The sequence below is a fragment of the Pelophylax lessonae genome, assembly GCF_965119305.1.
Source record: "Pelophylax lessonae genome assembly, chromosome: 4".
Lineage (NCBI taxonomy): Eukaryota > Metazoa > Chordata > Amphibia > Anura > Ranidae > Pelophylax > Pelophylax lessonae.
The window spans coordinates 618,943,158-618,966,332 of record NC_138771.1 but is presented as its reverse complement, the minus strand read 5'-3'; the positions used below and the strand labels follow the sequence as shown (position 1 = coordinate 618,966,332).

At 37.0% G+C, this 23,175-nt stretch overlaps 1 protein-coding gene across 1 annotated transcript; it reads right to left on the bottom strand.

Annotated features, from left to right (window-relative positions):
- Positions 1-1,667: 1,667 nt before the first annotated feature.
- Positions 1,668-22,731, bottom strand: LOC309552846 (uncharacterized protein; the record flags this gene model as incomplete). The annotated part of the gene is made up of 12 exons (XM_082253754.1): positions 1,668-1,700; positions 4,448-4,685; positions 7,480-7,647; positions 9,038-9,209; positions 10,253-10,312; positions 11,019-11,158; positions 11,864-11,925; positions 14,039-14,157; positions 15,668-15,772; positions 18,729-20,321; positions 21,807-22,229; positions 22,650-22,731. 12 exons carry the CDS (start codon positions 22,729-22,731, stop codon positions 1,668-1,670), a joined length of 3,195 nt encoding a protein of 1,064 aa, XP_082109880.1.
- Positions 22,732-23,175: the final 444 nt, after the last annotated feature.

Below are 23,175 nucleotides of genomic sequence, written 5' to 3'. Positions count from 1 at the left end.
CTGCTTTTTTTTGCACGACTCATTGTTTATTTTAGAAGCCTATACTCAGTACATATTACATTTTAGCCATCCCATGCAATACATGATTACATTTTTTGGGAGATATTCTCTAAAACGTCTCAATAAAGGTTTTTTTCACATTTTCAGAAAACATGAAAAGTTAAAGCAACCTCAACTTTCCCCACACCCTGGTCCCCCATTACACCTTCTTGGATGATTATCTTTCACTGCCCACTCTAGCTGATGAAGCAGTCTGGACAATTGAAATCCAAACTCTTCTGCACCCTTATTTCTATCGGGATGCTGTTCCAGAGAGATTGTCATTGGTCAGTGTAATCACGTGCCCGTGTTGACCAATGCCCACTTACTGTTGTAAGCGTGGTAATGCTACACAACCTCCATGCTGTGTACTGCATTTTTCAGATCTCCAGACTGCTACTCCAGCTGGCATGGACGGCAGAAGATAAGCACCAAGGGAGGTAAGTGCAGCAGGGACTGGGGCGCAGGGAGGTGTAGTTAGCTAGTTCACCTTTTCATTTCTTGTGAAAAGGTGAACTTACCCTTTAAGGGATGAAGACACCAAAGGTTTTCTTACTAGAATATTAGGATTGCTTAGGTGGTTGTAATGAAGGGAGATATCAATCTGAGAAGGGAAAATGTGAAACCAACATCCATTTCTTTAAAACAGAAAAAGCTATAAATATTAAAAAAAGTCAGATAAATTCCATAAATGTATATATTTTACCAGAAGGAGATTGTTTTTTTTTTAACTTATGTTACATTGTAATGCTTAAATACAATAATGGTAATACAATACCTTACAAAGTTAATATATTACCTAATAAATTAATAAATTAACGAATAAGTTAATAAATATTGTCACATAAATTGTAACATTTTTACCTATGTACAACCTTTATAACTAATTGTAAAAGTATTTTAGCAAACAGTCTGTTTTTTCATAATTATACAGTGCTGAGTAGGTATTTTTAGGTACCACCTCAACTTATATATATTTCAACCAAATATAAAATTCATAAACATTTTGTTTTTTTATCTTTCTATTTGCATATTGCTCTCATATGCATGTGAAATAACAACGTTTATAACTGAAGCTTCTCCAGTCCATTCTTCTCCACTTTTCAATGAAAGAATATCTAAAGCCCAAACTTTTTTATTTTTTGGATAGAATAGGGAAGAGTTAAATACCTATCCGTTGTTTTAATTGTTTTCCTATAATACACAAGAGGAACCGAGAGGAGATCTCTCCAAAGTGAGGGAAATCCTCTCTTAGACAGTGTCACTGTGATAAGTGCCTCTATTGGAAGATTAACCCTCTATTCCTGTTTGAATTATCCATCATGTTCTGTCTCAGTGGCAATTGCCACTAGCAAAAATATAGAGGGTGACCATACAAGAGATAGAAAAGGGTTTTTGGCTATAGATATACTTGAAGCAAGCAAAAAAAAAAAAAAAAAAAATCACGTTGACCTGAACAGGGCATTGTCTTTTGATGTGGTGAGTATTGGATCAGTACCTAAAGGAATATTGGTGTTTTGTTTGATTTCTTCAATCTTCTTGGACAAAAACTCTCAATCCCTAATTCAGGATATTTTGATACCAAAGCTAAGCAATGATGTCACAGGATGTAATGTTCAAGGTAAAGCTTAGTTAACAAGTCGGGGTCTTGGAGTAACCATCTGTAAAAAAGAAAAAACTATTGTTTAGTGAAAAATAACTTTATCCAGGTTTTCATTGCTAATATTCTATTAAATTACAATTTCTGACCATTTTCGTGAACTTCAGGGAAATAACTAAATGCACAAAACACATAGATGGAAGCTGTTTTCTTGCTATGCTCATTGAGTCCTAAAATGTACACAGCTCTGGTGACTTGACTTTTCTCTGCTGAAGGTAAGCAATATAGCTAGGTCACCTTCCCACCCCCAACCTGTGATTAGACAGTGAAAGAGCAACAACAACAGAGTGATGAGCTCTCTCCTTCTATCACCATGTTCCTTGTAAGCCTTTAGTCCTAGGATATTTGCAAGGAGTCATGTGCTCCTATCCTGGTAACATCTCTATGCACTGACAAGTGATATACACCAAGAATTATTATATAGTTCAAACTACCAAAAACAAAATCTCAAGTTTTAGTGGATCAATGTTTAGATAAAATATTGACAACTGAAAGTATTTTGGGGTTCAGCGGGAGTAGAATCTTTGTTCGGTCCCTATGGCTTTCTATGGCTCCATTTGGGAAATTTGTCCCCACTTTCTGTCCTAAAGAAAACCATCAGTCTACCACTTACAGCCTACTACTACTTATCTTATGAGTTGTGCCAGCTGTTCCATTATATTTTTAAAATCCAAAACAGATGACTTTATTGGTTTTTGAACAAGTTGACCCTCAAATTATTTGTGCCAAATATCTGAGTTTGAGGCTGTGCTCTTTGTGCTAGGACTTCCATGTATTCTACTATCAGGATAAGGACTGGGGGCAATATGCAAGGTTTCCTTTATAAAGTGTTGCAATATGTTTACAGCAATAAATAAATACAAAAATGTACAGTCATATGAAAGAAGTAAGTACACCCCTTGAAAATTGTTGACCGTTTCAACATGTTTGAACATGAACTTTAGATCTTTATTAAAACAGTGCCTACAAATAAAGGTGGTGCATTTAAATAAGAACAGTATTTTTTTTAGTAATATATTCAACAAAAATATTAAAAGATGTAATGGGGTACTGTGGAGAAAGTGAATACACCATTGCCCCTGTAGCAGAAATTACCTCTTGTAGGCATTTTGTATAACTGCTCACCAGTCTTTGATAGTGACTTTTCTATGCAAAATCCCTTTGGCTGTAACATGTTTGTAGGTTTCCTTACATAAACTGCAATTTTCAAGATCCCTCAAATCAGGGTTTTAAATAGAGCAGCAAATAACCTTATGTTTCTTCTTTTGGACCCATTCCTTTGTGGATTTGCTAGTGTGCTTTAGATTATTATGTTGAAGGACTAATTTCCAGATTAACTTCAACTTTTGGACAGATACTCTTACATTTTCATCAAGTACAGTTTGATATTATGCAAAATGTATAGCTGATTTGATGACTAAGCTGCCCAGGCCCAAAAACAGCAAACAACCCCAACTTATAACACAACCAGTAACAAAGAGTTGGCCCCTGCCCCTATCTATAACTGGCCTTCACAGCAAGGAGCACATGGAAGGGAAAACGCATGAAAGACAAAATCAGAGACTGGTTGGTGAGTTGAGCTGGGAATTTCCTCTGGTTTTGTCTTTCATGTGTTTGCCCTACCATGTGCTCCTTGCTGTGAAGGCCAGTTATAGATAGGGGCAGAGGCCATCTCTTTGTTACTGGTGTAAATATTGGTGAGGGGACACACTGGACACCTTTTCTGCCATTGTGCTATATGCTGGGTGTCCAGGGTGCCCCTGCGCCTTTAAGGAGGATTGGGCTACCTCCAGACCACCTGCCCCTTATTTATCAATTAGAATGCATGTTGAGCTGAGCTGGGAATTTTCTCTGTTTTTAACTTATATTGCTACCACCATAATGCTTCACAGATTTTATAAGGTATTTCTCCTGCAATAATGTATTCGGTGGGCGGAAAACATGTCTACTGTTACTGTGTACAAGTAACTCTATCTATAAATGATCAGTGATCAACGCATTGTTCAAGAAGGTCCAGCCTTTGCGTATATGTTCAATGGCAAACTGTAACTTTCCTGTTCTTTTTGAACAGAAAAGACTTTATCATTATAAGGGTTTTTCATGCAGGTTAGCATCAAACCCTCAGCTGATGGGCTGAATTTGCTGGGTCGACTAGTCCCAGAGAAATTAGCAGTTGTTTGAAATCTGCTCCAAATATTTTCCTTGCACTGATTAATATCAAATCATTTACCAATCATTTTAAATCCCTTGCTAGACTTATAGGCATCCTCAACTTTCACTCTGAGTGTGGGAAAAATAGGTAACTGCTATGGTTGTCTAGGGGTGGGAGGGGGCCCCATTAGGGAGGTACAATGAAGGAGAGCTGACTGTAGACCACACAGGACCATCAAGATTATTTTTTCTGTTTCCTTTTGTCTTAACAGTGTGGATTTATTTCCCCAAGAACTTCTACTATAGCCCAGCCAGTTTTGTACTGACTAATACAACATGTCTTTCTAGCACTCACTAGGTGGGCTTAGGACTAAAGTCCCGACATCTGATATGGTGAAAAGGACAAGACAGTTACTGAGAAAAGTTAACTAGAAAATGAAAGTTAAAAGTTAATTCTACTGCTTTTCCCTGACAAATTAGCCACTGGTCTGTAGTAGTGTACTGGTTATGTTAACAGCTCTCCAACCACATGTCTTTGAATTAAGATCAATGAGTATTGTCACAGTTAGCACTGCCAATCACGTTCGGTAAACTCACCTTTTTATATGGGTTTACACTCCCCAACGAAGGATAAAAGTTCCTGCTTCCTGACCCAGAACTTTGAGATCCTGACACAGATTCAGCCGAGGTAAGGACAATGGATGCAATGTCATTTTCAGTAGGCCTCTCCAGAATGTAGCTGACAGGAGCAGTTTTTTCATCTTTGTTGTAGGTAGGTACAGGATGATTACTTTCATACTCTTTTTGATGCCAGTCTCCCTCTATATCTGTCAAACTGTGGCACAAGCACACAAACACACAAAAAATTAAAATAAAGGCATCATTTTTTGGGTTTTGTTATGTTTTTGAAATACCAATAAATATGTCATTAAAAAAAAATAAAATAAAGACATTCTGTGTCTAAAATTAAAAGTTACAATAAAAGTCTCCATGCAAAGAAAATATTAAATACTCTCAGTCTGCAGCACTGAAGACATACTTGCAGACAAAGACATAGCAGAGCTCAGAATGGGAACAGAAGATGTTTCTTTAAGAACCAATCAGATGTGTCTATTATAGTTTAGTTCAATTTTCAGATTTTTTTAGTTTTGGATAAAATAGGGAAAAGTTAAAACTCCTAAATGTTTTTTTTTTTTTTTTTGTAATGTACTTACAATTTCAGAGATGCAACAGCTAGTAAAAAGGACAGCTTTACAACGAGAGGGCAACACAATGCTGCATCAAAATATCCTCCATAACCCCCCACCACCACCACCACTTTCTGTTCCACCACCACCACCACTTTCTGTTCCATTGACAATTATTAAATTTTGGATTTTTCCATCACTTTGTGTCCCTGTCATAATGCAAACTAGGGCGAATACAGAGAGTGAATCTCCCTGAGGTTTTTGTTCATGTACTGTCATTTTACTCTGTATTTTAATGTTTCCACTGGGTAACTAATAAATTCTCAATATTAAGTTCTGTAAAATGTCCTACAAGTCCATCCTGTTGTTCTTAACCAAGATGGACCTTCTACCTCCTAGAGTCATTTTCTGATGTACACTAGTGAATGGAACTTCAGGGACCTGCTATCAGTTTGACAGCCAAGGTCCTGATCTGTCTGGCTGCTATATTCTTTACTGCACTAAAAGATAATTACTTTAGAATATTTCTTTTTATTGAACTAGTCACAGTCTATGCAACCATTATTCTGTCAACATCACCACCTTGTGGCCTTTTTCCGTACAGGCTGATAAATAAAGGAAAGCTGTACAGAGAGCAATGGGAATTGTAAATCTTGATAAAGAACTGGCATTATTTTTGAGTAGGATCTCATGCAAAAAAAAAATAGAATGGGTTCCCTCCAAAAAATAGTATCAAACCAATACCCAGGGATGCAGACTGACTGCCCAAGAAACTAAGAGGCTGCAATTGTGCAGCTCCCCTCCCTTACAATACCAGGCCACATGCCTTCAACATGGGGATGGGGAGAAGAGCTTTATTATCACACCCTTGGCCCAGTGAATGTTGGGGTCTGTTGGGGGATATTATTGGAATTTTAATACTTTCTTTAAAATAAGGGTGTTCCCAGATATCTGACCCCCGCCTCATAGTGAATAAGTGTGGAATACATAGTACCCCTTGTTACTCATCACACAAAAAAGTAAATAGCAAAAGAAAGCCACACCCCTAAAAAAGTATTAAAAAAAAAGAAAAAAAGAAAATGTAATGTCTATCACATTGTCCAGCGTTGTAGATCCATCATCACTCACCATCATAATCAATGATTTGTGGACATGAACATGGTGATCCACGCTGTGACAATCCCCTTCCACCAGACTCAGATCACAAATGTAAGTACCCTGCTGTTTCCTAAAAGTCCACAATGGGACTAGGGATGCTGGCTGACATCATCAACCCCATATAGTGATGACCATGTGGGGTAAATACCATTAATCAGAAATCCCTGACAAACATAAGCATGATTGCATTTAACAGCAATTGTTTTTCCTTTTTAAATATCACTATTGCAGGTATACATTCTACAGGTGTGCCCGTCTGTTTCACATGCAGATTTGGCAATCCCCCAAGCATGTTATTTGTATATTTTTGTGGACCTTTATCCACTTGGCCAATTCTGACACTTCTCTCCTACATGTAGAAATCATCATTGTTTTGCTAAAAAATTACTCAGAACCCCCAAATATTATATATGTTTTTTTTTTTAGCAGAGACCCTGGGGAATTAAGTTGTGGTCATTGCAACTTTTTATGTTGCAGGTATTTGCGCAGCAGTTTTTCAAATGCATTTTTTGGGGGGGGGGGGGAATGTTTCACAAATTAAAAAAAAAAAAATACACTAAAGTTTGCCCGATTTTTTTTGTATTATGTGAAAGATGATGTTACATTGAGTAAATAGATACCAAACATGTCACACTTAAAAATTTCACACACTTCTGGAATGGCGCCAAACTTCGGTACTTAAAAATCTCTGTTTAGAGTTACAGAAAAGGTCTTGGGCTAGAATTATTGCTCTCGCTCTATTATTCACAGCAATATCTCACATGTGTGGTTTGAACGCCATTTACATATGCGGGCACGACATACGTATGCACCAAATAGGCACCAGGCACCCAAAGATCGGTGAAGATCCAGCCTGGATGTAGATGATGCTGGATCCTTGGACAGGTAAGTGTCATATAAGTTTCATATGTATAGTAAGTTTCATATAGTAAACTTGGTGCCATGTGACCATTTTAGGTCAAAGATGTAATGAGCATCCCTACCCCCTTGTAAACATGCATCTGAAGGCTGGAGGATTGCCCAGCAATCAGAGTCAGATTGGGTCAGCACTGACAGCCTACTTCCAGATTCAGTGAGTTCACAATGAATCCAAGCTCATGCCTAATTATAATAATAACAGTTTAGACTGTTGATCCTAGGAGGATCCAGTTTCCTTAGAAGATCAAGAAGGTTTTTTTTTCTGATCCCCTTTTTTTTTTTTATCTGATTAGATATGTAGCCACACTGAATACTATAAAAATCAGTTTTTGGTGGACTGGCCATTTTACTCATTGTTCTCCTTACCTTAACTTGTCAGAAGAACGTCTTCTTCGGCACAAACATACAGACAGGGACACGATAATGATAAGAATCACTGCAAGACCACCAGCCACCCCACCGATGACACCGGCTTTACTGATAGATATCTGGCACTGGTCTCCTGTATACCAGAACTGGCTTGACGTCTCACAACTAGGGGTAAAACAAGAGTGGAAGAGTTTTAAAAGGGACTTTGGCTTACACAACATAGGCTTCAACAAACACGTTGGCTATATACTGTACATGTCAGTAACTGAACTTATATAAAAAACATATGAACAATTCGGAGGACAACATCATAATAAACCTTTTTTTTTCTTTTTACAACAGGGCATGTCTTTTGTGCCTTATGGCTTATATCTTCATGCTAGGGTGCTGCAGGCACTAACAAACTGTACCATAATCTTGGGGTAAGGAAGCTTTAGAACATTTGAGGAGGGCAGAAGAAAGCTTTTTAGGTTCAGATCACATGCAGCCTTCTCATTCTAATTTTGTACTTAAATTAGAACTCCCAAAATGGAGTTAATTCCATTTTAACCCTCCTTAAGCAGCATTGCAGAAAATTCTATATTTTTCTATGTATTTTTTTAGCTTTTTACTTCCCCCAACCCCCACTACCATTCCAACCTGGTCTTCCAACCTCCTGAAATACTTGCATTATTTTGCATTTACCAGAAGGTTGCAGGATAAGTGGGTGTGGCCAGGGGATGGGCCCGAGAACAGGCTGGGGGTGGGCCGCATCAGAGCTGACTGTCTGCACCCAAAGGAGGCAGCCAGAAGAGGACCAAGATGGCACCGAGTATTGGATCACATCAAAACAAGACTGAATTTGTTGCCTGGTTCAGTGTGTGTTTTGAGAAAAACTCAAGAATGCAAATAAGAGGGAAAAACATGGGGTGGGGGGAGTTGAATACCACTTTAATACTTATACTGACTATCAAATAAAAAATCGCAGCTAAAAAAATCCAAGTGTTGTCTTTCACAACCCCTTGATATTTATTCCTAAGTGACTTTCCCCTGGAATTCCATTCTCCATTCTCACTTTTCCTTCACTCCCCCACTGTTAAATTCAGCCTCCGGTAAAAAAAGAAAATATCTGGTTCTCCTCGGTATAGGGGAGCATGTGATTACTTATGTGTGCTTGGTGATTGACTCAATGCTGTCACATGGGGGCTAGGAGACTCCCCAGCCTTCTATAAGCTCTGACTGTAGGTATCTGGAGCTTTCACCAAGTTGTATTTGGCCAATTAGGGGAGCAGAAGGTTGGGAGTGAAAAAAAGGTAAACATGTGTTGCTTATAAAGTGAAGGGCATGACTCTAATTCACTCCAATGCTAAGTATTAATGATAAATAATATTATTACAGATGCCTTTTGTGATTTTAATATTAATAAGTATTATTATTCTTATTACCAAAATGCTAAACAGAATACCATGGAATTAATGGGAACATATGCATATTTGAAACAGTTGAAGAAATCTCTCAAATGTAGAAAGGAAGAGGCAAAGGTAAGCACTGAAAAAAAAAAAAAAAAAAAACTTACTAGCACTTGGGTCCTTTGTTGTCCACCAGGCATTGCCCCGTGTTGCAGTCTACAAATTGTTGGTTAATATTACTACAGTTGGTCACACACTGGAATCCAATGCTGGGAGATATAATACCATAAAAATACTGTTGGAATTCCTCAGGAATTGTATCCACTGATGAACACAGGCCTGTAAAATAAGGGAAGTCATATTTTTAAAGAATGAAAGCTGAAGTTTAATCTTCATATATATTTGCCTTCCCTAGTTTTTCTTTTCCCTCCCCATTAGCATGCTTATGAAATGTTTAAATAGCACCTTTCTGTTTTCATTATATCTTCCTATACAAGTTCAGGTATTTAAAAAATAGAGGAACCAATATATTTTTCCTGTCAACGTTTGGTTCATTTATTTATTTTATTGTCAACGTTTGGTTCATTTTATTTATTTTATTTTTTATAGAATCGGCAATTTATGCAGTGCTTTACTTATAAAGTATAGTCACATCAGTCCCTGCCTTGAAGGAGCTTCCAATAAAAGGTCCCTAACTCACTTCATAATACACACACTAGGGCCAATTTAGAAAGGAGCCAAATTTCCTACCAGCAGGTCTTTGGAGTGTGGAAAGAACATGCAAAATCAAGGTAGGTGGTGCCATGATTGGAATTTAAAACAACTCCCCCTAGTGCTGCCAGATAGAAGATCTAACCAGTGAAGATAGGAAGCATCAATGAATGCAGTTACATAATTTATCTAAAACCATCCACTGCACAGCAGCACTCATCAGAGCAAGGGGCAAAACTAGGAGCCAATCAGGTGTGCTGCAATAATTTGGTAACATGTTGACAGATGTAGAGCTGTCTAAGTAGAATAATGATCACTTGATGAAGATGCTGATGCTCCTTCGTTGGGAATGTGTTTTGGCCAGTGCCGATCCTGCAGTAGACATTGACAACCTAGTTGTGTTAGTTAGAAGATGCTTCACAAGACTGGCTGAGTAGAAGTTAAAAATTATTTTGTCTATTAACAGACTAATATGGGTGCTTAAGGCATCATAAGGCAGCTTTACTTATGCACTGGTGTTGTTTCAGATATGTTGTAGTGGCAGGTCAGATTAGATTAACATGTAAGGTATGTGTAACGTATCTGGTAGGTGTGGTCAATAATAAATCACATTTCACAGGGTTATGGGCAGTCAATCAAGACCATTCTATTCTGATGCAGAAACTATTTACCTGATACATCAATATCTTGACTGTTGACTGTCGCTCTGCTTGAATTGAAGCACAAAACACCTGAAAAAGGAGAGAGAACTTTTAGGATTAATGTTGCATTTCCTTTATTTTCGTCAACAGTGAGAAGTCGATTATTCCACTCCTCAAACTGATTTAAAATATAAGGCAATATGAAACAAAAATGTTTTATTTTTATAATTATATCACTACCAGTAGTATAGCATTGCAATGCTACAAGTATAGGAGCTGGTGTCATTTTATTATAATAACTTGAGGGTCAGGGAAAACGTCATGGTGCTTGTTGACTGGTCCAGCACTGTCACATGGACCGGGGAAAAAGTCCTACTACTTGGTGAATGGCCCAGCACTGTCATCTGGGGTAAGGAGAAATCCCTGGTGCTTGGTGATCAGTCTAGCACTGTCATCTGGGGTGGGGAAGAAATCTGATGCTTAGTGACTGGCCCAGAACTTTCACATGAGGCGGGGAAAAAGTCTGCAGCCTTTTTAAGACAGAGGCCATGGCTTGGAGCTTGCACAGGGCTTCCTCTGATTACTTCTGATTGAGCAGAGTGGTGGGGGAGAGAAATCAAGACAAGTATAGGCTGCTGGGAAGGGGAGCATTAAAGTGAAGCTGTTGCCTAGTTCTACATGGACAAAACATAGGCTTTATTTTAGTTACATTTGAAATCAACAATTTCAGTTGTCATGTTCTACAAAGAATAAAAATCCTAATTTATGCATAGATTCTTCTGTATAATAAACTCACCTTCTGTTAATGTGTCTGAAGTACAGTTTAAATCCTTCAGAGATTGATTAATTGTGTTCACAGCCTGTTTGTGTTGCTCCACTATTTGCTCGGAATCCACTGTCAAGTATACCTCATGATCAACACGTATACTTCCCTTACTGTGAATATAAACATTACCAATTATAAAAAATATACATATACAGCAAAACCTTATATCCGATTATTCATTAGAGGTCAGATGTGTGGGTCAATATATATATATATATACATATACATATCTATATCTATCTATATATATATATATATATATATATATATATATACCTATATATATATATATATACATATATATATATATATATATATATATATATATATATATATATATATATATATATATATATATATATATACTGTATATAAACAGGTGAGGTGAACAGCACCATCAGTTGATCAGTGAAAATTGAGCACTGGGTCAAGGATTGGTGTAATTAATATTTATTAAAAATCCAAACAAAAATTACAAATGTACAAAACATTCCATCTGCAGCAGTTTCAGGCTAAACCCTCTTTCTCAGGCAGGAATATATAGGAAATTAAGTCATTTCTTATATGTTCATGCCTGAGGAAGGGCGATAAATACTTTAGCCCGAAACTGTTGCAGATGGAATATTTTGTATGTTTGTATTTTTTTTACTTGGATTTTTGTTTCGATTTTAAATAAATATTAAGCTCCCCACACAGTAAACACATGTGCACCTATCCTAACTAAAAGTAAAATGGTTCAGCAAGATTGTATAGAAGATAGAAGGCACTTTGTGATCTCTAGATTTGTAAAGAAAATCTAAAATTAGTTTTCTTACCTAATAGAGGATATTATGACTTCCTGAAAATTGAGAACCCTGGTTTTATAGACATTATTCATCTGTAAAAAATAAGAAACACATTAATTGAATATAATGTAAAACAGACACTTTTCTGCTATACTTGTCTAACGTTATATCTTCCTAAAGAGTACCTAATCTAAAAAGTTGAAAAACAAACTTGCTTTCTTTATGTTATTTTTTGTCTCCTCTTTCAAAATATTGTTTATGAACCCCTCCCAACCCACAATCAGTTTGTTCGATAAGGTTCTAGGAGACACATCTTTTTTTTTTACATTTATGTAGGTTATTGTACTTATGTTATGTTGTGCCTGTGTTTTTAACATCTTTTGTAATTTACAATGAATTTTATGGTGGTGTATGGTGTTTTGTAACCCTTTGTTAAATGCATAAAAAGAACTAATAAATAAGAAAATCAGACCTGCTTCCTTTTTGTTAAATCTATTTTTTGCCTCTGCTTTCAAAATATTGTTCATTGACCCCTCCCAACCCGAAATCTGTTTATTAACATTCCCCAGAATGATGACCAGTGCTGAGGATGCTTTAATAAATGTCCTTACTGCTGCTGGCTTCCAATCCTGGCAGTCAGGAACCAGTCAAAGGGCTTGATTTACTAAAACTGGGTGATGCAAAAACTGGTGCAGCTTCTAATTTCAGCTTGATTGAGTAAAAAACCTGGAAGCTGATTGGTTTCTCAGCAGAGCTGCACCAGATTTTGCTCTCTCCAGTTTTAGTAAATTAACACAAATAAAAGGCTTCAGCCTGCATATGAGCATGGTCGCCTTCTGGTGGCAGTGTTCGCCTGAAGTGTCAACTCTAAATAGTATAACTGTAAGAATCAGATGAATTCATAAAAATAAAACCAAATGAATAAAACAAAAAATAATAAAAATGTAAAAAAAAATAAAAAAAACTTTTTTGGGTAAATTAGTTTTTTTTATTTTTTACATTTCTGTGTATTTGTCAGCCTACAATTGAAACATAGAAGTTTATTTTTCTTTAGAACATTGTACCAAAGAGAGTCTTATAAACAAACCATAATAAATTTAGGATCCGTTCACATACTGGCGTATCGGATTGCAATGATTCAGGATCCCAGGCAGAATCCCGGCGATTCTGCCTGGGATCCCGAATCATTGCAAATCGCGGGATGACCATTTGATTTCTGTGACTTGCATTGGCACCCCAAACGCAGTACGATTTTGCACAAACAGAATCGCGGGACGCCTGTCGCCCAAAATAATTTATTGCACTTGTTTTGGGCCCCGCAAATCTTTTTGCACGATTTTACCGCTATTCATTGGGCGACAATCACGGCAAAATTGTTCCACATTTGGGGTGCCTTTGCAAGTCAAGGAAATTGCACGGGCGCTCCGTGATTTGCAATAATTCAGGATCACAGGCAGAATTTTGGCGATTCTGCCCACGATCCGATGTGCCAGTATGTGAATGGAGCCTTAAGCTTTCTTTTTGCCGTAGGGTTATTATGTTAAACGCTGCAAGCTGGCCCGGACATCTTGGAATAAATGACCTCTGGTCAACTTTAATTTTACCTGTAGATCTTGCTAGATTTGACTTTCTGGGATAGGCTGACAAGGCTTGCTCCCTGTGTCTCACTGCAGGAGTTGTGTTGCCATTCTATGAAGCATGAACTAAAGGCTGAGTTGTTGAACTATAGGCTGATGTGCAAATGCACTGCATGCCTACATGTGCAGTCTAGTGCTGCCTGCCTTGTCACTGCAAAAGTCCATTCAGTATATGTAAATGCTAACAACAAACTTCTCTTGTTTGGTCTGTACAATTTACCCATCAAAGCATTTTGTTAAAGCCGTTCGATAAGTTTTCACTGTAAAGTACCGAACACCCCTTATGTTATATACTGTATATATTGAAAGGGGCAGGTGCTTTATAGTCCTAACACACTTCCTGCCCTCGGGTGACCACATTGATCTTCGATAGATATAGTACAGTGACCGTTGTCACCCTAGGACAGGAGGCGTGAGAGTGGCAGTATCACCAGTTGGAAATAACGAGAAAAAGAAAAATGGGGAAAAAAGAAAACTTATACAGGCCCTACATGTAAGGACTGGTATGATGAAATATATATTTTGGTCTTGGGTTTAGATACACATTCACAATAAACCATAGATGTACCTGCTCTGTGAATCTGGTTACAAAGCTTTTATATACGTTGGTATCCTTGTTTTTTAGGTCCTCTGTAAACTCTTCATTCACAACGTAGACTGTCACCATCACTTTGATGAGGACTTTATCTGTGATGAGATATTATAAGGATTTTGTTATAGTATTACCTCTATCAACCTTATCAATGAAAAAAAAAAAAAAAAAAAAACATAACCTATACCTCATGATATTGCCTGTTTCGATTGTATACTTTCTTCTGTGTTCTTACTTTACATTCAGGAATAGGATAAGGTTAACCAATAATTTGTATAGTGCCAATGAAATTTAAAGTGAATTCTTTAGGCACCTCATTGAAAATTGTATTATTTTAAACTTGGCACTTTAAAGTGTATGTATTTATAAAGTTTTTTATTTTTGAGTTTTGGGTAAATTACGGAAAGTTGAAACCCCTAGTCGGTCTGTGTCTTGCTGCAGAGATTACCCTTTACTTATTGTCCTGGAGATACAACAAAAAAGAGTAAATCTGACTAAAGTGGGCTCAATTCCTGTTATAGACATTATTGGAAAGGGAATTCTCAATGGATGATTTCAGAGCTGAGGAAGAAGGCCTGTCCCTCAAAATGCATCAGTCAACTTGTACCAATTGTAGTTAGCCATAGAGGCCTTTCTATTGTTTTCTATGAAACAGTGTGATTCTACAACCCATAAAACTCACAAAAGATGTAAGAGAGCTTCATGAGTGCCCAGAGCACCCACACAAACTGTTGCAGGAATATCCAAAACAAAAAAGTCACCATCATCGTGTTAGGGCTCTTTACTAAAGGAGCTTACAATCCTACAGACAGAGAATGTTGATACGTTTCAGCCCGGGTGAACTAAGGTCAACATTCTCTGTCTGTAGTATTGTAAGCTCCTGTTGGTCCTTTAATAAAGAAGGCTTTAAGAGCATTAACATGACGATGCCAACTTTTTAGTTTTAAAGGTCTTTCTATTGCTCACCCAGATTATGAAGATGTGAAGATTTCCTCTATTCAGGGTATGATGGTTACATTTCTTGGGCCAGATTTAATGGACTACTTGGTCTTTTTCTGCCATCGCTCTTCTATGTTTATATGTCTGTGATTTTAATACTTTTGTGTATTTTTTTGGGATTTGGTTAATAAAGTGGTGGCAAAGGTGCTACACGATGTTGGCGTGTTCTTTTTTTAGCAAAAAATAAAAAACTATTTTCCAAGCTATCCAAAGATATGAAAAAGCTTTTAACTTCATACTTTGCAGCACCCTAATGGCCTATCCCAGTGGTCACTAGAGACACAGTATTGATGTCACTGAGTTTTAAAATGCAGTACATCTCTAAAGCATCTCTATGTAAGCAGAAACAAATTAGTAGATTGCCTAGGGGGATTTTAGAAAATTGGGAAACTAGATTAGTGGTAAAACTGACTGATTAAACTTTCGTTTTATACAAGTTATTTGAAGAAATCTGAAAAAGTCCTTCATTTTATTAAAAAGCTAAATTTTTTTTTATACACCTTACTATTTGTCTAGGGAAAGAAGTGGCAAAAAAAACAGAAGATTAAAATACAATCAGTACACATATCTAAATAGAAAATTCCTAGATATCCACTTTACACGTACCTGTCTTTACTTCATTCACAATATATTCACATACAGTGCCGAAGAAGAGGGTGGTGCATACACATTGTCTGCCATTGAAGTAACCACCATTCTTACAGGATGTGCCTGGAATATAAACACAGAACTGATATTACAAAATGTACATTATAACTGTATAAATGTAAGATATATTTATTAGTTGTACTGTAAGAGGAATCCAAAAAACACTACGGGTTTATTTACTAAAACTGGGGAGTGCAGAATCTGATGCAGCTTTACATAGAAACCAATCAGTTTTCAGGTTTTTTTGTCAAAGCTTAATTGAAAAATCTGAAACTAGAAGCTGATTGTCTACCATATTTTTCACTCTCCAGTTTTAGTAAATCAACCCCTATATTTTATATTAAAGTATATCTAAACCATTTTTATATTTTGAATAGGCAGGGAATACTTAAAACAACCTTACTCAGCCAGGGTTCAACCCTGGTGTTGTTTTAGAGGTCTCTTAGGGTGTCTTGAGCAATTCCAGATTGATGTTCCTCATGATGATGCTTTCATAGGTCTTAAGTTGACTTCTCTTGTCTTGTGGAACTTCTCAAATAAGTAACCGCTGACAGCAATGATCATTTCAGCTGTCTGTGGGGGGGGGGGGGGGGGGCCTTATTCCCAGCAACGTGAGGAACATTCCTCCCATTGACTATCAAAGTAAGGAAGGAACATCTACCTCTGACCACCAGTGTAATAGCACCCTTCTTCACTAACCACCAATGTAGGATGGCCTTTTTTCACTGACCATTATTGAAAATGGTCCAATTCTTTTCTGCTCTGCTGCTAGAGTGGGGACTGTGATCCAGACTTTCTCTCCATCATCAGTGCCTGACCTCACAAATGTGTTTCTGGAAGAATGGTCAAACATTCCCATAGACATTCTTATAGACACACACCTTGTGGACAGTCTTCTCAGAAGAGTTGAAGCTGTTATAGCTGCAAAGGGTGGGCCAACTCAATACTGAACCCCACAGACTATATGGGGTGCCATATATAATAATATACATTTTTAACCCACTGGTGCTGATTCATAAGAAGAAATAAGTCTTCTTCCTTTAATTGCACCAGCTTCTCTTCCAGATTCTCCACCTCTGAGCTGGAGAATCTGGGAGGGAGATATTTTAGCATAATAGCCAATGAGATTTTCAGATCTCACTTTCATAAACTGGCTGTTTGTGATGGAACGGTTGTATGCCGTGATAAGCGGTGGAGAAAATATTCTCTGCTCCTCATCTCAGCTACATAAACCAGTACAGACCAGAGATCAGCCATAATCCTGAGGATCACAGCTTTTTTCTGTTTCATAAACGGACACCTTTTTCCAGTAACAGGAACACGACAAACAGAAATGCAAAATAATATTATTCCATTATTAAACACTTCTAGTCTTTAGGGCACACCTGTATATCCTCTTTGGAAGCAGTTATGTTTCCAACCATCTTTATGGTGTATGACCCCAGAAGTGACAAGGATTTTATCGCTTCTGCTTTTGGTTCTTTGTTTACTGGCTGTTACCGCCTAGCAAAGCAGCTAGTCAAACCAATCTCAGTTTAATCGGCTGATTTGGAGGGCAGAGGAGAGATCTGGGGTCTAATAGATCCCAGATCTCTCCATAAACAGCACCTGACACTGCTCAGGCTATCACAAAAGATGTTGTTCATTGTGATAGCAATAGAGTTGATCAAAAAAAATTCAGAGAAAAAAATCGATTTTATTTTTTTGACATTTCCACATTCAATCCAAAGTTAAAAACAAAATTTTCACTTTAAATACTTTCAGACATGGATGTGATGAAATTATTTGGTTATTGCCAGTATAATTTATAAGTTTATCTAAAGGCAAACTTTATTTTCAACTTTGGAGAGATTGGAGATTTAGAACCTTGTTAGGTTTTATTGCCGTCGCTGCTGGGTATATTCAGATTCTCCTTTTGTCCTGATGACCATTGTCTTCAGGAATGAATGTATGTTGAGTTGCCACCAGAACAATAATATAAGATTAATCTTCCAATGGAGAAAGTTATGCTGGCGACAATTGTTTAAGAGAGGATGTCTCTTACTTTAGAGAGATTTACTCATATTTTCTCATGTGTTTAAAGGTCAGGAAGTAGAGGAAGTGAAAACAGTTCAAGGGACAGGTAGTGAAGGAACTAAAGATAATTCTCCTGAATACCATACAGAAAGCAAGCAAAACCTAACTGCCAATTTAACCCTTTCCTACTCTTTAAAATAGATAGCTTTAGATACACTTTAAAGTAAATTTCTAATAATTGGTAGACCATCTAAGAAAAAAATAAGGAACTTGTATCCTAACCCTTTGAGAAATTTTAAATTCTACTACTTGTAAATTCTACTACTTGATGCCTTTATTTATATATGCTGAGGGATAAAGACGTTTGAGGATAGCACACTTTTACTTTAAAAACTATTACTACTACTACTACTACTACTAATACTACTACTACTACTACTACTACTACTACTACTACTACTACTACTACTACTACTACTACAGTACTAGCACTATCGCTAATAATAAAAATAGTACAACTAAATTTATTAATAATAGTATTTATCTAAAAACAACTGACATGGAAACGGTAAGGTACATAACTATTATTCTGGGTGTATTAACAAAACTTGAATCCTTACCCTTTGGGCAATTCCAAAATTCTTCTACTACTTGTAAAGCAAAATACCTTGTTTGCCATAGATAGCAGCATGAAAATAAAAATTTACTTGAAACCTTTAATTCGATTTTTTTGGAAGGGTGCAGACTTTTGAGGATAGTACATTTTTACTCTAAAAAGTACTTCTACTACTACTTCGACTACTATCACTAATAATAAAAATAGTACACCTAATAGTATTATTGATAGTATCTATCTAAAACAAATTACATGGTAGGGGTAAGGTATATAACTAGTTTCTCTCTTTATGGGTGCATAAATCAAAAGAAACCCCTTATAATAGTAATAACCATACAACATAATTTGTTAATTCTATAATCCAAATTGCTTTTGTTCTTTACATACCTGAATTGGTTGTGGAAGATGTGACATAATTGCTTGTGGGTACACTTGTTGTTGGCTTCTGTGTAGATAGTTCATTGGTGGAGTCAGTAGAAAATAATCTGCTAGCATGCTCAGTAGTAGCTTCAGATGTAATGGACCCAACAATATTGAAAGATGTAGTATAGCTGCTTGGGTATGTACTTGTTGACTTCATGGTGGAGTCAGTAGAATGTAATATGCTAGTATGCTCTGTAGTAAATTCAGACCCAGCAGCTATGGAAGAAGTAGTATAGCTGCTTACAGATGGACTTGTCTTCTGTGTTGATAGTTCAGTGGTAGAGTCGGTAGGATATACTCTATTAGTAGAATCTTTAGTTACTTGAGATGTAATGGAGGAAGGACTAACAGAAGTAGTGAAGTTGTTCATGTCTGGGCTCATTGTCTTCTGTGTTGATAGTTCAGTTGCGGAGTTAGTCATATATACTCTAGTAGTATGTTCTGTAGTAGCTTCAGATGTAATGGATTCAGTATTAAAGGAAGTGGAGGTGGAGCTAATCATATCTGGACTTGGCTTCTGTGTTGACGGTTCTTTAACATTTTCAGATGTAAAAGGCCCAGTAGTAAAAGAAGATGTGCTATAGGTGCTCATTTCTGAGCTTGTTGCCTTCTGTGTTGATGGTTCTTTAGTACCAACAGAAGTACTGTAGTCAGTATTGTTTTCAGTAGTAGTTTCTTTTGTATTAGAAGTTGTAAAATATTCTGAAGATGTTTCAGATATGCTGGAAAAAGTGGAACTTTTGGATGTAGTTTGTAATGTACCTGTATACTGGCTAGAAATTCTAGTTGAAATGGCATTTGAGTTAGTATATTTTCCAGTAGTTTCCAATGTAATGGATGTAGTTGTGTATTCAGAACTAGAGTCCAAAATAGTGGGGGCAGTTGTATGCTTTATATTAGAATCAGACATTGTGAGATCACTTGTAATTCCTGTAGACATGTCAGTTGTAACTAAGTTAGTTGTATGCACTGTGTTAGCTTTAGATGTAATGGGGTCATTTGTATTTTTTTCTGTACTCCAGTCAGTTTCATATTTTCTGGTAGTTTGAGAGGTAGTTGAGTCCAAGATTATTTCTGTAGGAGTTTCAGTTTTATTGGGGTCAGTGACTGATTGACTAGTGGCTTCCGATGCAACTGACATGGTCTTGCTTTCAGTGTGGCTGTTGGTATAGTCTATAGTGGTTTCAGTTATAGTGGAGCCTGTGGGAACTCCAGCAAGGTTAGTAGTAGATTCTCTAGTGGTTTCAGATGTAATGGAGTCTGCAGTAGTTTCAGTATTGATGGTGTCAGTAGCAAATATTCTGGTGGTTTCAGAGACAATGGTGTGCACACTGTTGATTGTAGATTCTGTAATGTCTTGCGATGTAATGGAGCCTGTAGTTGTTTCAGTTGCAGTGGAGTAAATGGTATATTTTTTGGTGGTGTCAGAGATAATAGAGTCAGTAGGGTTTGTAATAAATTGTCTAGTGGTGAATTCTGTGGATTTTTCGGGAGACATTTCTGTTGTAGTGTAGAGAGTAGTGTCTTCAGTTGTAATTCTAGATGTAAGGGAGTCAGCTGTTGATCCACTAGTAGATTCTGTTGTTGTAAGGTCAGTGGAAATTTCAGAAGTCAATTCCATGGTAGAGAAGATAATATGGTCAGTTGCAATAGATTCAGTTGAGTGTTCGGTAATAATTTCCATTGTTGTTGAGTCAGTTGTTGTTTTAGAATTTAGTTTATCGATTGTAGATTCTGTTAGGTCTTGAGATGTAATGGAGCCTGTAGTTGTTTCAGTTGCAGTGGAGTAAATGGTATATTCTTTGGTGGTGTCAGAGATAATGGAGTCAGTAGGGTTTGTAATAAATTGTCTAGTGGTGAATTCTGTGGATTTTTCGGGAGACATTTCTGTTGTAGTGTAGAGAGTAGTGTCTTCAGTTGTAATTCTAGATGTAAGGGAGTCAGCTGTAGATCCACTAGTAGATTCTGTTGTTGTAAGGTCAGTGGAAATTTCAGAAGTCAATTCCATGGTAGAGAAGATAATAGGGTCAGTTGCAATAGATTCAGTTGAGTGTCCGGTAATAATAATTTCCATTGTTGTTGAGTCAGTTGTTGTTTTAGAATCTAGTTTATCGATTGTAGATTCTGTTATGTCTTGAGATGTAATGGAGCCTGTAGTTGTTTCAGTTGCAGTGGAGTAAATGGTATATTTTTTGGTGGTGTCAGAGATAATAGAGTCAGTAGGGTTTGTAATAAATTGTCTAGTGGTGAATTCTGTGGATTTTTCGGGAGACATTTCTGTTGTAGTGTAGAGAATAGTGTCTTCAGTTGTAATTCTAGATGTAAGGGAGTCAGCTGTTGATCCACTAGTAGATTCTGTTGTTGTAAGGTCAGTGGAAATTTCAGAAGTCAATTCCATGGTAGAGAAGATAATATGGTCAGTTGCAATAGATTCAGTTGAGTGTTCGGTAATAATTTCCATTGTTGTTGAGTCAGTTGTTGTTTTAGAATTTAGTTTATCGATTGTAGATTCTGTTATGTCTTGAGATGTAATGGAGCCTGTAGTTGTTTCAGTTGCAGTGGAATAAATGGTATATTTTTTGGTGGTGTCAGAGATAATGGAGTCAGTAGGGTTTGTAATAAATTGTCTAGTGGTGAATTCTGTGGATTTTTCGGGAGACATTTCTGTTGTAGTGTAGAGAGTAGTGTCTTCAGTTGTAATTCTAGATGTAAGGGAGTCACTAGTAGATTCTGTTGTTGTAAGGTCAGTGGAAATTTCAGAAGTCAATTCCATGGTAGAGAAGATAATAGGGTCAGTTGCAATAGATTCAGTTGAGTGTTCGGTAATAATTTCCATTGTTGTTGAGTCAGTTGTTGTTTTAGAATTTAGTTTATCAGTAGTATATTCACTTGCAATGCCAGTTGTATCTGAGGCTGTAGTGATTTTAGCAGTGTCAGTTGTAATGATGTCACTAGTGATTTCACTCTTGGCTTCCAATGTAGAGTAACTCATAGTAAAAGAGGTAGAGTCTACAGGTGCCATTGATGATGTAATGTGTTCACTGGTAGCTTCAGAGGTTTTGGCATCAGTAGCTTCTGATGTTTGTGAGTCTGGGGATATTTCAACAGTCTGATCTGTTGTAGTAGGAAAAGTTATGTATGTACCAGTACTGTCAGATGTAATAGCATCCGTAGTATATCTACTAACAGCATTTGATGTGTTTGCATCGGTAGTGATCTCATTAGTTTCTACAAACACAGTGGATTTTATAGTATATCCTCTGGTGGTTTCCAAAGCTTTGCTGTCAGTAGTGAGTTCACTAGCAGATGCAAAGGTGAGAGAGCTTGTACTGTACTCAGCCTTTGGAAAGGTTGAGCCATCAGTAGTAACACCAGTAATAGGTACATCAGTTAAAGGTGAACTGAACTGGCTGGTTGTAGTTGTCATTGGGTTACTGGTAATCTTAGGAACTCCAGTGGATGTTGCTGTGGGAAACAGAAGAAAACATTAAATTACCATTAAAGCCTGAGGCTATTTAAGCAATTCTTTAGTAGTTTGAATAGCATGTTTCAAGCTACTACTGCTACTACAGTTTCACTATTGTGTCTGATAGAGATGTAGCAATCAGCTAAAGGAATAATGATTCGAATGTGAAGGAATAACATTAGCACAGCTCTACAGTATTAAAGTATACCTAGGCTAAATCTTTGTACTTCAAATAGAGTAGGGAGATATTTTCTTTCATTTTCAGTAGATATGATAGAAAATGAGAGGATAACCCTCCAATATGAGTAAAAATTCTCTCTTTGTTGTCATGTAGAAGTCAACATTGGACGACTTTTCCCTCTACCCCTGTTTCAGTGACAATTCCAAATTGTGGATCTGGATCCAATGTGGATACTGACTGGAGTAGATGTCCACATTGGATGACATGACCTCTCTCGCTGTTCCAGTGACAATTCGAAATTCTGGATATGGTTCTCTCATCACCAGTTCTGGTGACAATGGTCACTGTAATCATTTGAGAGGGTCAATCTCTCCAGTGGGGACAAACACATCTTCAACTACCTTACAGGGAGTGTACTCATGGAACAGATGTGACCAAATGCTAAGTAAGGCCAGTTGGAGCTTTTGCAGTAACCTTTCACAACTGTGAAAGTACAGAGCCTCTGTCTTATCTGTAGCACTGGTCTCCCATCAGACTCTGATTGTGGTAACTAACTTTTCCAGCTTTTGGGCAATAAGGGGTTTTATTTTATATTGTTACAAACAATATAAAACATTTGATGTGCAGATGTCTTACCCATTATTTGCTGTATTGTGTGCAATATGGTTATCTATTCTATGATTGTCAGCTCCATCTAATGGCCATAATGCACTATTTTCCTGAAATACCTCAATCAAAAATGACCACATTATGGCCACAAAATG